The sequence below is a fragment of the Coregonus lavaretus genome (genome assembly GCF_964263955.1).
Source record: "Coregonus lavaretus genome assembly, chromosome: 22".
Lineage (NCBI taxonomy): Eukaryota > Metazoa > Chordata > Actinopteri > Salmoniformes > Salmonidae > Coregonus > Coregonus lavaretus.
Genome location: NC_140009.1, coordinates 13,905,298 through 13,921,948, shown reverse-complemented (window position 1 = coordinate 13,921,948; position 16,651 = coordinate 13,905,298). Strand labels below are relative to the sequence as shown.

General features: G+C 43.8%; 1 protein-coding gene across 1 annotated transcript in view; it reads right to left on the bottom strand.

Annotated features, from left to right (window-relative positions):
- LOC311149525 (proline-rich transmembrane protein 4-like) overlaps positions 1-10,356 on the bottom strand; it is a gene marked incomplete at its 5' end in the record, with an annotated part of 57,897 nt that extends 47,541 nt beyond the window's left edge. Inside the window, one exon of the mRNA XM_084186706.1 lies at positions 10,247-10,356. Within this exon, the coding sequence (XP_084042832.1) occupies positions 10,247-10,356 (110 nt within the window). The remainder of the gene's footprint in view (positions 1-10,246) is intronic.
- Positions 10,357-16,651: the final 6,295 nt, after the last annotated feature.

The window sequence follows — 16,651 nt, the reverse complement described above, 5'->3', positions numbered from 1 at the left end:
TCTTTAGATCCCCACTGACCATTTCCCACATTCTTTTAAGTAGGAATATTGTTTCATTATCCACTTTTGGATGTTGGAGTCTTGGTGGGAAGACTTCTTTTGTCTCACAGGGAATTTATTTCTTCCCATACTAGAGACCAAAATGAGTCCTTTTCTGCAAACTATTTATGTCTGGCTGTTATGTCATAAAACTGGCCCCCAGGAAAGGGGGTGATCAAACCTTTGCCTATTAGGAATGTTTGATCCTCAACCCATGAGGGCAAGTCATGACAGTCCCCCTCTGGTGGTTCAATCTTGGTATTATTCTGCAAGTTGCAACCCACCATAAAAATGACCACAGGATGTCCTGGCTGTGGATCATCATTGCGGTCCCCCTCTGGTGGTTTACCTTGGGAGGATCTCTGCAAGCTGCAGGCCACCACAAGAATGGCCAGGGGATGTCCTGGTTGGGGATCGCCGTTGCAGTTCCCCCTCTGGTGGTTTACCTTGGGAGGATCTCTGCAAGCTGCAGGCCACCACAAGAATGGCCAGGGGATGTCCTGGTTGGGGATCTCCGTTCCGGACCCGTCGTCCGGTCGTCCAGACCAGTCGTCCGGTCATCCAGACTGGTAGATCTGGGCAGTAACTTAGGCAGATGTTAACAATGTACGCACACACACTCACGAAATACATAATTACATTTATTTCCCAAATGAGCGACGTTGTGGCACTAACTGATGGTTGTATGGGGAACTTGTTTATGGCTCTATCACTTCGCGTCAGAGAAAATGAAACAAAATGAATAAAAGCATTAGCAATAGAGATACAAAATATAGTTACCACACCTTAATCATCTAATTGGACTGTATTCTATATATGTCCACGGTCTTGGCTAAATGACTCTATCATGGCATTGTCTCTAATGTCATGTCTAGGGTTTTCCCACTTAGTGGTGTGTTGCTTAAGTTGATAACTATATGATAAGTCTACAGTTTATAAGGCACCAGATTCGGACAGCCTACAGGGATGACCTATGATCTTCTGGGGAGAAACTGGTGAGTACGGTAGCTGTAGAATCAAAGGCCTCAGGGTAAATGTAACTTTACCAAGGCTGGTGTTTTGCTCGGACCCTTAAGTGATCCTAGCATAAATCCTCATTGAATGTTCCGTTGTACATGTGCGCTTATGCTTACACAAGCGTGCATGCCAAGGGAAAGAAAATGAAGTATCCTGGTAGGCTGCAACCTGTTCAGAATGAGTCTGACGTAATCAGATAATTTTAATGTCAATGCCTAGAGGTCAGTAAGAATTGATGTCGGGGGAACCTGTAGTGGTTTTACTACAGGTCACGGTGTCTTAAAACATTGTACTGGCGATAGGTATGAAGGAGACTATTTCATAGCTATGTTATCCCCGGAGGAGCTAACCTCACGACGGAAGTACTCTATAAGCACTGAACCAGTTGTACGCGGTGTGATCATGGTTCATGACTTATAATAACTTTCCTCCTGAATGGAGGGTTCTATTTATTAGTGGCATGTGTGTTAACCATCAGAAGAGTGTTTTGGGAGATTCCCTTCAACATGTTGAAATCTGAGTGACTACCTACTCCTCTGTCGCTGTTGTCAAGGGCCATTTGACTTGTTAGGTCTCTAACCTTCTTACTGATTGTGGCTGGACTGACTGTTGCTGGCATTGGTACTATTACTCAAGGGGACCAGCTATCCTACCAATTTATTCTGAAATAGTATCCTACCGGAATACATGATTAGAGCATTTTACTAGTTGCATTGTAGTTGAAACTACACATGGCAAGGAATGATTATTGTTGCCATTTGTTTTGGAGGTGGAAAGTCCACTGGAGTTATTTTACAACCAGTGTGGTACACCTCAGTGATATCTCAGATGTGTTCTAAGATTATCCCCATCGAGGGGCTTGTCCGCTCTATGTTGTCATGGGGAAGTTTACAACTAGATTTGTTTCCTGCCCTGGCGGTCTCGTACAGTGTTGCACGTAGTCTCGAACCCCCACCGGCCTCGACGCGGCTCATCATGGGTCTGGGCTTGTATTCCCTCTCCTTTGTGTCTAGGGACCCCCCCCCCCCCTGCGGTGGGTGTTGGTGTCCAAGGCACAAACGAAAAGGTTGGAACCTTTGTGTGAGTTGTCAGCAGGCGGGTGGTTAGTAGATTTGCTGTAACCATTCAACCAAATCTCCTGGTGTTTGTGCTTGAAAACGCTCAGTGGCTGTCGTGGCCTGTCAGTCACCACAGCGTCCATGTGTGGTGACCGTTCCAATACCTGCGAACTGAGACAAGGATATCTTTCTGCGATATGGCAGAGTATTTCACCAGTGGGAATCATCGGGTCAGTTGCGGGACTGACGCCGTAAGTTGCATTGTAAGGGGTTTCAGTCCCCCTCAAAGCGGAAAATGTAACATCGGAAGCAGAGTACACTCTGCACGTCAATGCTTTTATTCCTGAGACGGCCGCAGTGCTTGTGGAAGTGTCCGTAGGACAAGAGAAGTTAATCTCAGCTACAGTATCGCATGAATCCAAGGAGGAGTGAAGTGGCTCATTCACAGAGACTGCTGGCTTGAAATCATGAAAGGACTGGTCAATCAGGTTTGCTGATTGAATGTAACGAGATATCGTAATATCTCCTTGGGTCAGATGCTTCACGGAGAAGAATCGAGACATATTTTTCGAAAGGGGCTCTTTTGATAGATGCTCTTTGTGGATGACTGTGTCGCAGTCAGTGGTAGGAGACGACAGTATGGTCAGTGGAGACGGCACAGTCGCCTGTGACCACACTTGGTTGGTCTTCCAATCCATCAGTGGGATCAACCGATCCATCAAGTCTACTCCAAGTAGCAGGGGTTCACTTTCGAGGCTGGTAACATACACAGGGTGAACAGGCGATACGTCTTGGAAGTGTAGTTTCAGCATGAGTCGCATTGTGAGAGGCGAGGTAGTCTGGGTGAAACCTCAAAGTGAAGTATCTCATCGTTCCGTTTTCAACAAACGTTTAGCTGGGTTCAAAGCCCTTTTGAGATCATTGAACAATGTTTGAGAGATGAGCGATATTGTAGAGCCCGAATCAATTAGCGCATGACAGGTTAAGCAGTCCTCCAGGGCTGTTTCCAGGTATGGGCTGTTTGAGTCGCATTTTGTGGTCATATTCCCCACAAAGTGGAGTGGTCGTTCGCAACGGCGTGATGTGTAATTTCTGTTCATGGTGAAAACAGATGGACTTATCGGGTTTCGAGTGGAATTGGCTCTTGCGATGTGTATGAACTTTTTCTTCACAACATTTGTATCAGAGACTATAGATAAAGCTTGTGGGCTTGTGTCTTGATCGAGCGGGCCCTGGATAGGGTCTCGAGTGAGAGCGGGAGTAATTAGATTTTTAACGTCCTTGCTAAGGGTCTTAATTCTGGCGGACCTGTTTTCCGGCAATTCCACGTCTAGTCATAGTGACTTGTCTTTTTCCTGTTTATCAAATTCTTTCTGGTTCTTTATTTCTCTTAGCAGAGGTTTTTGCGAGTATTGGCGTATGCTTCTGCCGTCATTGAACCCTTGTTCACCATTGTTACCCTTGTGCTCTGACACTTTGGTTGGATTGGGTGCAGGAACGTAGCGATCCGGTCGATTGTAGCTGTAGTCGTTTCGCTGGCGACGTACTTTACAGTTATTTTGACCATGGTGGGTATTGGTATCGTGGTTTCGTGGTAGAAACCGTTGTTGTACGTCATCTCTTGACGCTTCAATACCTGTTAATGCACCCTCTAACTGGAGTGAGTGCTCCTGTTCAAACTCCAAAATCGAGATGTCAGGGCTCTTAGCGCTGCGCACTTTTGATGCCTCAAAAGCTGTGCTCGCAAGCTCTCTGAGTTCTGAGATTGGCAAACCAACGTGGGCTGTAGGACCCAAGTAGGTAATGAAGGTGGGCTACATGTTCGACAGAAACATTTGTTTGAATGGTAATAGCTCTTCCATTCCGGTTTCAGTGAGTAGGCCAAAGTATGCTGAACGAAGCTTCCGCATTGTCTCCGTGCTGCTCTGCTGTTTGTTGCTACTTGGCTACCTGCCAAACTATTCACGTTTTACTTTTAATAAACGTTTAATCAATCTCTGTGTTCAACAAATTTACCAACTTTTTAGTTTTGTCCTCACTCATCTTTTTTCGTTAAACTTTTTCACCCCGGACGTTTATCCCGAGACAGAAGAGTCATTTTCCTGTGCGTTTTAGCTGCCAACTTTACGTTATTTTCCGTTTTTCCATCGCAACTTTTTTTTTTTTTCCCTTATTCAACTTTTTCACTCCGGACGCTTTATCTGGACATGGCTCATCAACATCTTCAACAGCCGAAGCTAAGTAGTAACATTAACATGATGTCTTTTAATTGCAGTCGCTGTACTCATAATATACAGGAGAATTCTCGCCTTACGGCGAGAATAGCTGTGCTACAAGCCCAGCTTCAGACGCAATCGTTAGGCAAGAGTATTATCAGTGTAGGAAAGGAAGAAACAGCGTCTGTGCCACCAGTAAGTACAGACAGTAACGTTAGTATAACTCCCCCCGCACAGTCCCTGCAGCCGGACAACTTTCTCATGGCTTCTGGAGGGAAATACTGTTGGAATGCTCAACCGGTGTCGCTCATTCAGCCGACAGAAACCTTCAACCGGTTTTCCCCATTATGTAGCGAGTCGGAGTCTGAGTCTGAGTCTTCTCTAGTCTCTACTCCTCCCGTTACGGGGTCTGAGACGCCGAAGGCTCCCACCATTAGCTCTGACAAATTGAAAACCCTAGTCATTGGCGACTCCATTACCCGCAGTATTAGACTTAAAACGAATCACCCAGCGATCATACACTGTTTACCAGGGGGCAGGGCTACCGACGTTAAGGCTAATCTAAAGATGGTGCTGGCTAAAGCTAAAACTGGCGAGTGTAGAGAGTATAGAGATATTGTTATCCACGTCGGCACCAACGATGTTAGGATGAAACAGTCAGAGGTCACCAAGTGCAACATAGCTTCAGCGTGTAAATCAGCTAGAAAGATGTGTCGGCATCGAGTAATTGTCTCTGGCCCCCTCCCAGTTAGGGGAAGTGACGAGCTCTACAGCAGAGTCTCAGCACTTAATCGCTGGTTGAAAACTGTTTTCTGCCCCTCCCAAAAGATAACATTTGTGGATAATTGGCCCTCTTTCTGGGACTCACCCACAAACAGGATCAAGCCTGACCTGCTGAGGAGTGACGGACTCCATCCTAGCTGGAGGGGTGCTCTCCTCTTATCTACCAACATAGATAGGGCTCTAACTCCTTTAGCCCCACAGTGAAATAGGGTGCAGGCCAGGCAGCAGGCTGTTAGCCAACCTGCCAGCTTAGTGGAGTCTGCCAATAGCATAGTCAGTGTAGTCAGCTCAGCCATACCCATTGAGACTGTGTCTGTGCCTCGACCTAGGTTGGGCAAAACTAAACATGGTGGTGTCCACCCTAGCAATCTTATTAGGATAAAGACCTCCTCCATTCCTGCCATTATTGAAAGAGATCGTGATACCTCACATCTCAAAATAGGGTTACTTAATGTTAGATCCCTCACTTCAAAGGCAGTCATAGTCAATGAACTAATCACTGATCATAATCTTGATGTGATTGGCCTGACTGAAACATGGCTTAAGCCTGATGAATTTGCTGTGTTAAATGAGGCCTCACCTCCTGGTTACACTAGTGACCATATTCCCCGTGCATCCCGCAAAGGCGGAGGTGTTGCTAACATTTACGATAGCAAATTTCAATTTACAAAAAAAAAAATGACGTTTTCATCTTTCGAGCTTCTAGTCATGAAATCTATGCAGCCTACTCAATCACTTTTTATAGCTACTGTTTACAGGCCTCCTGGGCCATATACAGCGTTCCTCTCTGAGTTTCCTGAATTCCTATCAGACCTTGTAGTCATAGCAGATCATATTCTAATTTTTGGTGATTTTAATATTCACATGGAGAAGTCCACAGACCCACTCCAAAAGTCCTTCGGAGCCATTATCGACTCAGTGGGTTTTGTCCAACATGTCTCTGGACCTACTCACTGCCACAGTCATACTCTGGACCTAGTTTTGTCCCATGGAATAAATGTTGTAGATCTTAATGTTTTTCCACAAAATCCTGGACTATCGGACCACCATTTTATTACGTTTGCAATCGCAACAAATAATCTGCTCAGACCCCAACCAAGGAGCATCAAAAGTCGTGCTATAAATTCTCAGACAACACAAAAATTCATTGATGCCCTTCCAGACCCCTTCTGCCTACCCAAGGACGTCAGAGGACAAAAATCAGTTAACCACTTAACTGAGGAACTAAATTTAACCTTGCACAATACCCTAGATGCAGTTGCACCCCTAAAAACGAAAAACATTTGTCATAAGAAACTAGCTCCCTGGTATACAGAAAATACCCGAGCTTTGAAGCAAGCTTCCAGGAAATTGGAACGGAAATGGCGCCACACCAAACTGGAAGTCTTCCGACTAGCTTGGAAAGACAGTACCGTGCAGTACCGAAGAGCCCTCACTGCTGCTCGATCATCCTACTTTTCCAAATTAATCGAGGAAAATAAGAACAATCCAAAATTTCTTTTTGATACTGTTGCAAAGCTAACTAAAAAGCAGCATTCCCCAAGAGAGGATGGTTTTCACTTCAGCAGTGATAAATTCATGAACTTCTTTGAGGAAAAGATCATGACCATTAGAAAGCAAATTACGGACTCCTCTTTGAATCTGCGTATTCCTCCAGGGCTTAGCTGTCCTGGATCTGCACAGCTCTGCGAGGGCCTGGGATCGGGAGAGACACTTAAGTGTTTTAGTACTATATCTCTTGACACAATGATGAAAATAATCATGGCCTCTAAACCTTCAAGCTGCATACTGGATCCTATTCCTACTAAACTGCTGAAGGAGCTGCTTCCTGTGCTTGGCCCTCCTATGTTGAACATAATAAACAGCTCTCTATCCACCGGATGTGTACCAAACTCACTAAAAGTGGCAGTGATAAAGCCTCTCTTGAAAAAGCCAAACCTTGACCCGGAAAATATAAAAAACTATCGGCCAATATCGAATCTTCCATTCCTCTCAAAAATTTTAGAAAAAGCTGTTGCGCAGCAACTCACTGCCTTTCTGAAGACAAACAATGTATACGAAATGCTTCAGTCTGGTTTTAGACCCCATCATAGCACTGAGACTGCACTTGTGAAGGTGGTAAATGACCTTTTAATGGCGTCAGACCGAGGCTCTGCATCTGTCCTCGTGCTACTAGACCTTAGTGCTGCCTTTGACACCATCGATCACCACATTCTTTTGGAGAGACTGGAAACCCAAATTGGTCTACACGGACAAGTTCTGGCCTGGTTTAGATCCTACCTGTCGGAAAGATATCAGTTTGTCTCTGTGAATGGTCTGTCCTCCGACAAATCAACTGTACATTTCGGTGTTCCTCAAGGTTCCGTTTTAGGACCACTATTGTTTTCACTATATATTTTACCTCTTGGGGATGTTATTCGAAAACATAATGTTAACTTTCACTGCTATGCGGATGACACACAGCTGTACATTTCAATGAAGCATGGTGAAGCCCCAAAATTGCCCTCGCTAGAAGCCTGTGTTTCAGACATAAGGAAGTGGATGGCTGAAAACTTTTTACTTTTAAACTCGGACAAAACAGAGATGCTTGTTCTAGGTCCCAAGAAACAAAGAGATCTTCTGTTAAATCTGACAATTCATCTTGATGGTTGTAAAGTCGTCTCAAATAAAACTGTGAAGGACCTAGGCGTTACTCTTGACCCTGATCTCTCTTTTGACGAACATATCAAGACTGTTTCAAGGACAGCTTTTTTCCATCTACGTAACATTGCAAAAATCAGAAATTTTCTGTCCAAAAATGATGCAGAAAAATTAATCCATGCATTTGTTACTTCTAGATTAGACTACTGCAATGCTCTATTTTCCGGCTACCCGGATAAAGCACTAAATAAACTTCAGTTAGTGCTAAATACGGCTGCTAGAATCCTGACTAGAACCAAGAAATTTGATCATATTACTCCAGTGCTAGCTTCCCTACACTGGCTTCCTGTTAAGGCAAGGGCTGATTTCAAGGTTTTACTGTTAACCTATAAAGCGTTACATGGGCTTGCTCCTACCTATCTTTCCGAGTTGGTCCTGCCGTACATACCAATACGTACGCTACGGTCACAAGACGCAGGCCTCCTAATTGTCCCTAGAATTTCTAAGCAAACAGCGGGAGGCAGGGCTTTCTCCTATAGATCTCCATTTTTATGGAACAGTCTGCCTACCCATGTGAGAGACGCAGACTCGGTCTCAACCTTTAAGTCTTTACTGAAGACTTATCTCTTCAGTAGGTCATATGATTGAGTGTAGTCTGGCCCAGGAGTGTGAAGGTGAACGGAAAGGCTGGAGCAACGAACAGCCCTTGCTGTCTCTGCCAGGCCGGTTCCCCTCTCCACTGGGGTTCTCTGCCTCTAACCCTGTTGCAGGGGCTGAGTCACTGGCCTGCTGGTGCTCTTTCATGCCGTCCCTGGGAGGGGTGCGTCACTTGAGTGGGTTGAGTTACTGACGTGATCTTCCTGTCTGGGTTGGCGCCCCCCCCCCCCCTTGGTTTGTGCTGTGGTGGAGACCTCTGTGGGCTATACTCGGCCTTGTCTCAGGATTGTAAGTTGGTGGTTGGGGATATCCCTCTAGTGGTGCGGGGGCTGTGCTTTGGCGGAGTGGGTGGGGTTATATCCTTCCTGTTTGGCCCTGTCCGGGGGTTTCTTCGGATGGGGCCACAGTGTCTCCGGACCGCTCCTGTCTCAGCCTCCAGTATTTATGCTGCAGTAGTTTATGTGTCGGGGGGCTGGGGTTAGTTGGTTATACCTGGAGTACTTCTCCTGTCTTATCCAGTGTCCTGTGTGAATTTAAGTATGCTCTCTCTAATTCTCTCGTTCTCTCTTTCTCTCTGAGAACCTGAGCCCTAGGACCATACGTCAGGACTACCGGGCATGATGACACCCTGCTGCCCCCAGTCCGCCTGGCCTTGCTGCTATTCCAGTTTCAACTGTTCTGCCTGCGGCTACGAAACCCCTACCTGTCCCAGACCTGCTGTTTTCAACTCTAAATGATCGGCTATGAAAAGCCAACTGAGAGACCTGAGCCCTAGGACCATACGTCGGGACTACCGGCCGTGGTGACTCCTTGCTATCCCCAGTCCGCCTGGCCTTGCTGCTATTCCAGTTTAAACTGTTCTGCCTGCGGTTATGGAACCCCTACCTGTCCCAGACCTGCTGTTTTAAACTCTAATGATCGGCTATGAAAAGCCAACTGAGATTTATTCCTGATTATTATTTGACCATGCTTGTCACTTATGAACATTTTTGAACATCTTGGCATGGTTCTGTTATAATCTCCACCCGGCACAGCCAGAAGAGGACTGGCCACCCCTCATAGCCTGGTTCCTCTCTAGGTTTCTTCCTAGGTTTTGCCTTTCTAGGGAGTTTTTCCTAGCCACCGTGCTTCTACACCTGCATTACTAGCTGTTTGGGGTTTTAGGCTGGGTTTCTGTACAGCACTTCGAGATATTAGCTGATGTAAGAAGGGCTATATAAAATAAAATTGATTGATTGATTGATAGTAAGCTTGTGGGTGTTCATTCTGAGCTTGCTTGACAGTGTTAGCCAGCGAGCTGTTGTGTTTGCAAGTCGCAGAACCATTGAATTCTATTTTCAAAGCTGTGGTAAGTTTAGCCTAATCGTTTTGCACGTGTTGCTGTTGGAGACGAATGGACCTTGTCACGTGTCTATTCGAAATTCAATTCAACAAGTAAAGCCTGTCAGCACACATAGCGTTCGGGTAGCCATTCAAGGTGTCCTCTATGTCTGCAAGGAATGTCTCAGTGTCGTTTGGCTTACCTGGAACAGGGTCAAAGGTGCAGATGTTTTTGACGAGTTTGTCAAGGCGTTCCGTGCCAAGTGCGCGGGGAAGGTTGACTTCATCCTGTGGGGAATTGTGGGCCGAAGGGCCAAGAGGAGAAGCAAAGCTTTGGCTTTGTTGGCACCATATTACCCTGTGCCAAATGGCCAAGAGGGGAAGACTGAGGGACATTTGCGAGAGGCAAAGTCTGAAACCTTCTGTTGTCTTCACTCCTTTGTGTACTGAGCTCTGGTTGCGACTGGGTAGTCACGCTGTAGCGTGTGACTGTTCTGGAATTCTTCCAGATGGTACCTAAGGGTGGTATTCTGCTGCATGGCAGAGTCCACTTGGGCGCTTAGAGTACGTATTTCAGACACGTGAGTGTCGCACTTGCTCATTTCGGCCTCATACTTATCTGACATGGTTTGCAGGTAGAGGTCTTGAGTACGGAGCGAGAGTGTCAAGTGTCAATGTGCAGTGGTAGGACGGAGTCATGCTCAGGACACAGAACTGAGTAAACGACGTACTTTACTCGAAAAATAAACAACACTAATTTCCATGCAGGGAAAACACACCAGCTCACATTAGTCTCAGACACAAAACAAAGAACAAACACGCACAATACCATGTGGGAACCAGAGGGTTAAATAGGGAAATAATATAATGTAATGGGAACCAGGTGTGTGCAATCAAGATAAAACAAATGGAAAAAGAAACGTAGATCGGTGGCAGCTAGAAAGCTGGTGACGACGACCGCCGAACGCCGCCCGAACAAGGAGAGGCACCAACTTCGGCGGAAGTCGTGACAGAGAGATTCAGTGATGAGATTTCCTCCGCTTGCTAGAAATCAATATTTCCATCTTCATCACCTGAGTTCTCACATCATTCATTTGGTCAGCGACTTCAATGAGTTTCGCTGATTTGTCATCCAACTTGGTCATTGTGTTCATTAACTGATCGTCGTTGGTGTGCAGCATTTGGACTAGAACATTATTGCTTTGAGTAACATTCATCAAAACTGCATGTATGTTATCAAGTTGCGCACTCCTGTTTGTATATAACTCGTCAGATTTATCTGGTTTGGCGTGGACTTCGTCGTATTTAGTTTTTGCTAAATCGAGTTGTTCCTGTAGAAGATGATTTTGTTCCTGTAGAAGACGATTTTGTTGAAGAGTTGCTGACCGTTCGTCGTCATATGTTTTTGCAATTACTTTTAATTGTTCCGTTTTCAAATCGCAGTTCCTCGGTTAACAGAATGTTTTCCTCATCTGCTTTTGTCATTAGTTTCCCGGTTCTCTCCACCTGTCCCTTCATCTCAACCATTTCTTGCTCGTGCTTCAGCTGTGCACTGCAGTATTGGACCGATGCCAATCTCTGATGGCGATACATCAGGGCTAAACTGGAGAGAACCTTTACAAGGCTTGCGCCCGATGGATGATTTTGGAGAGCTTTTGTTGCAATTTCTGCTGTTTTCCCGATAATGGCATAGTTATGGATCGCTGCCGAGGTCAGCGATCAATCCTTTTATGGGTGAGGGTTCACTAATTAGCGGGGGAGTGGGGACCAACCCCTCCGATAGCTAGCACATTATTAAAAAATATATATGTTGTTGTTTTTTAAAAGTTTGGGTTTTGAGTTATTGGAAGCTGCAAAAACAATTGTAATCTATTTATTGACGTTAATTAACCATCACTACTGCATCAGTAATGTGGGAGTTGGACATGAATGAATTTGCAAAAGCAAATTGAGTTGATTAATCAATGATAATGATTAATCATACCTGTACATGCTATCTGGGAATTAAACTTGAATTTACCTGAAAGCGTTGCTTTATCTAGATTAATATGGAAAAGTTAAAAATGTTGTCTCCTTTGTTCAACCAAATCAATTTGGATCTTATCCAAATGATCAACCTGAAAAGGTATGTTCGGCAATTTAACTTATTAAATTGAATGAGACAATGATATCCAGTCAGTTGAGATTTGCTGGATATCATAAATGTAACCAGTAGTTCAAATGTGAGGGTACATTCACCACTTATCCCTAAGGCTGAAGCCACGTAGGATTCCTGTGAAAGCGGGACTTCAGTCAATACTGGTTCAGTACTGTGGGGTTGGCTCCAATGAGCTTGCAAAAGCAAATTGAATAGATTAATCAATGTTAATGATTAATCATACCTGTATAGGCTATCTGGGAATTAAACTTTAATTAACCTGAAAGCGTTGCTTTATCTAGGTTAATATGGAAAAGTTTAAATTGTCTCATTAGTTGGAAGAACCTGAAAAGGTATGTTCGGCAATTTATCTTATTCAATTGAATGAGACAACGATATCCAATCAGTTGAGATTGGCTGGATATCATAAGTGTAGCCCGTAGTTCAAATGTGAGGATCCATTTACCACCAGGGTCAGTTATCCCTAAGGCTGAAGCCACGTGGGATTCCCGTGAAGGCGGGACCTCCGTCAATACTGGTTCATTACTGTGGGGGTTTGCTCCAATGAGCTTGCAAAAACAAATTTAATTGATTAAGCAATGTTAATGATTAATCATACCTGTATAGGCTATCTGAAAAGTGTTGCTTTATCTAGGTTAATATGGAAAAGTTAAAAATGTCTCATTAGTTGGAAGAACCTGAAAAGGTATGTTCGGCAATTTAACTTTTTTAATTGAATGACACAACGATATCCAAAAGTTGAGATTGGCTGGATATCATAAGTGTAGCTCGTAGTTACACACTATAAGAACACGTTTTGCCCTCACATAGAATACTTTTTTTTCAAACAAAGATTACTTGCGATTCTTCACCACTAGGGGTCACTGATCACAGAAAGCTGAACTCGAGCGGGAGTACAGAGGGTCGGGACTTCCGTTGGCCAAGACGGGGATTTCAACGTGACATGGGAAAAACAAAATGGGTGCACTCCCTTTGTTAGCTTAGCTTATACTTGTTTTAAGCACACAACAGGATCCCATACACGGCCCAATATATCCTGGCTCGTAGCATTCAGTAATTCACTCTACACACTGACTTTTTGTCAGATATACAACACCGGAGCCAACCTCTAATATCTTGTTCAAATACAGTAAAACGAGTCCTATATCGACATAACCTGAAAGGCCGCTCAGCAAGGAAGAAGCCACTGCTCCAAAACTGCCATAAAAAAGCCAGACTATGGTTTGCAACTGCACATGGGGACAAAGATCGTACTTTTTGGAGAAATGTCCTCTGGTCTGATGAAACAAAAAGAGAACTGTTTGGCCATAATGACCATCGTTATGTTTGGACGAAAAAGGGGGATGCTTGCAAGCTGAAGAACACCATCCCAACCGTGAAGCACGGGGGTGGCAGCATCATGCTGTGGGGGGTGCTTTGCTGCAGGAGGGACTGGTGCACTTCACAAAATAGATGACATCATGAGGATTTAAAATGATGTGGATATATTGAAGAAACATCTCAAGACATCAGTCAGGAAGTTAAAGCTTGGTCGCAAATGGGTCTTCCAAATGGACAATGATCCCAAGCATACTTCCAAAGTTGTGGCAAAATGGCTTAAGGACAACAAAGTCAAGGTATTGGAGTGGCCATCACAAAGCCCTGATCTCAATCCTATAGAACATTTGTGGGCAGAACTGAAAAAGCATGTGCGAGCAAGGAGGCCTACAAACCTGACTCAGTTACACCAGCTCTGTCAGGAGGAATGGGCCAAAATTCAACCAACTTATTGTGGGAAGCTTGTGGAAGGCTACCCGTAACTTTTGACCCAAGTTAAACAATGTAAAGGCAATGCTACCAAATACTAATTGAGTGTATGTAAACTTCTGACCCACTGGGAATGTGATGAAAGAAATAAATGCTGAAATAAATAATTCTCTCTACTATTATTCTGACATTTCCCATTCTTAAAATAAAGTGGTGATCCTAATTTACGTAAAATAGGGAATTTTTACTAGGATTAAATGTCAGGAATTGTGAAAAACTTAGTTTAAATTTATTTGGCTAAGGTGTATGTAAACTTCCGACTTCAACTGTATGTTATACAGTGGGGAAAAAAAGTATTTAGTCAGCCACCAATTGTGCAAGTTCTCCCACTTAAAAAGATGAGAGAGGCCTGTCATTTTCATCATAGGTACACGTCAACTATGACAGACAAAATGAGGAAAAAAAATCCAGAAAATCACATTGTAGGATTTATAATTAATTTATTTGCAAATTATGGTAGAAAATAAGTATTTGGTCAATAACAAAAGTTTCTCAATACTTTGTTATATACCCTTTGTTGGCAATGACACAGGTCAAACGTTTTCTGTAAGTCTTCACAAGGTTTTCACACACTGTTGCTGGTATTTTGGCCCATTCCTCCATGCAGATCTCCTCTAGAGCAGTGATGTTTTGGGGCTGTCGCTGGGCAACACAGACCTTCAACTCCCTCCAAAGATTTTCTATGGGGTTGAGATCTGGAGACTGGCTGGGCCACTCCAGGACCTTGAAATGCTTCTTACGAAGTCACTCCTTCGTTGCCCGGGCGGTGTGTTTGGGATCATTGTCATGCTGAAAGACCCAGCCATGTTTCATCTTCAATGCCCTTGCTGATGGAAGGAGGTTTTCACTCAAAATCTCACGATACATGGCCCCATTCATTCTTTCCTTTACACGGATCAGTCGTCCTGGTCCCTTTGCAGAAAAACAGCCCCAAATAATGATGTTTCCACCCCCATGCTTCACAGTAGGTATGGTGTTCTTTGGATGCAACTCAGCATTCTTTGTCCTCCAAACACGACGAGTTGAGTTTTTGCCAAAAATATCTATTTTGGTTTCATCTGACCATATGACATTCTCCCAATCCTCTTCTGGATCATCCAAATGCACTCTAGCAAACTTCAGACGGGCCTGGACATGTACTGGCTTAAGCAGGGGGACACGTCTGGCACTGCAGGATTTGAGTCCCTGGCGGCGTAGTGTGTTACTGATGGTAGGCTTTGTTACTTTGGTCCCAGCTCTCTGCAGGTCATTCACTAGGTACCCCGTGTGGTTCTGGGATTTTTGCTCACCGTTCTTGTCATCATTTTGACCCCACGGGGTGAGATCTTGCGTGGAGCCCCAGATCGAGGGAGATTATCAGTGGTCTTGTATGTCTTCCATTTCCTAGTAATTGCTCCCACAGTTGATTTCTTCAAACCAAGCTGCTTACCTATTGCAGATTCAGTCTTCCCAGCCTGGTGCAGGTCTACAATTTTGTTTCTGGTGTCCTTTGACAGCTCTTTGGTCTTGGCCATAGTGGAGTTTGGAGTGTGACTGTTTGAGGTTGTGGAGAGGTGTCTTTTATACTGATAACAAACTTAAAGAATAAGTTACAGGTCTGTGAGAGCCAGAAATCTTGCTTGTTTGTAGGTGACCAAATACTTATTTTCCACCATAATTTGCAAATAAATTCATAAAAAATCCTACAATGTGATTTTCTGGATTTTTTTTCCTCAATTTGTCTGTCATAGTTGACGTGTACCTATGATGAAAATTACAGGCCTCTCTCATCTTTTTAAGTGGGAGAACTTGCACAATTGGTGGCTGACTAAATACTTTTTTCCCCCACTGTACGTGTAGCTGTCCTCGATAGTTGAGTTGATGATGTAAGACTCTGGTTTGCCCACCAGAGATCCGAATGTCCTTGGTAGAGTTTCTGGTCGTAGTGCTGGTTAGATAGATACTTCAGATGTACCAGCGGTTGTCTGAGAGGGATTGTTCTCTATCTCGTGTCTTGAGTGAAAGTTCTCTAGACGGCTATACATGCCAGCTGCAGTCTGAGATGATAAGGTCTAGTGCATTGTCTTTTTCTTCACCTCGTCTCACGTTTTCTGGTCTTTCTGGTCTATTAGAAATTCAACCATTTTAAGCCGTGGGGCTTGCTGGTCTGGTAGAAATTCAACCATTTGCAACGTTTAGCTCACTCTTCACGTCTGCTGGTCTAAAGGTTTATTTGTTTTTCAAGGCTTTTTATGCACTCGGGGTAAAAGGGGCGTTCCATCATGTTTACACAATCTCTAATGTCACTCGGGGTGTGGCTAGTCACTGTGCATAGTTTATATGAAAAATTATTATCTCATTAGAAGACTAAAATCACATTCCTATCTTCACCAAAATACTCTCATACTTAATCATATATTTTATACAACATTTAGACGTAAACTTGATAGAATATGTACACTTTCCGAGTTACAGTTATTACCTGATATCATCCTTATTGACATCACAAAATAATAAACAATATGACCTGATTATTCTTTAGATCCCACTGACCATTTCCCACATTTCTAAAAACCTGTTTTCACTTTGTTTTTATGGGGTATTGTGTGTAGATTGCTGAGATTTTTTTTATTTTTTAATCCATTTTAGAATAAGGCTGTAACGTAACAAAATGTGGAAAAAGGGAAGGGGTCTGAATTCTTGATTATTTGTGTCTCTGAAATGAAACCATCAAGTGATAGATATCAAACAAATACATGCCTGTCATTGAACAGCCAATGCCATGAACAGAAGGTTAAAAAAACACACAAATCTCTTTTATAAGTTCTTTAAACAATAAAAGCTAATTTACCAAAATGTTAACGTGTATGTAACTGTTCATCAGAACAATGCACAGCTTACTTACAGTACAGCTCCTATCAGATCATAATCCAAACTTGAGCATTAAATCCTTTATTCAGTTTATCTGGTTACAACCT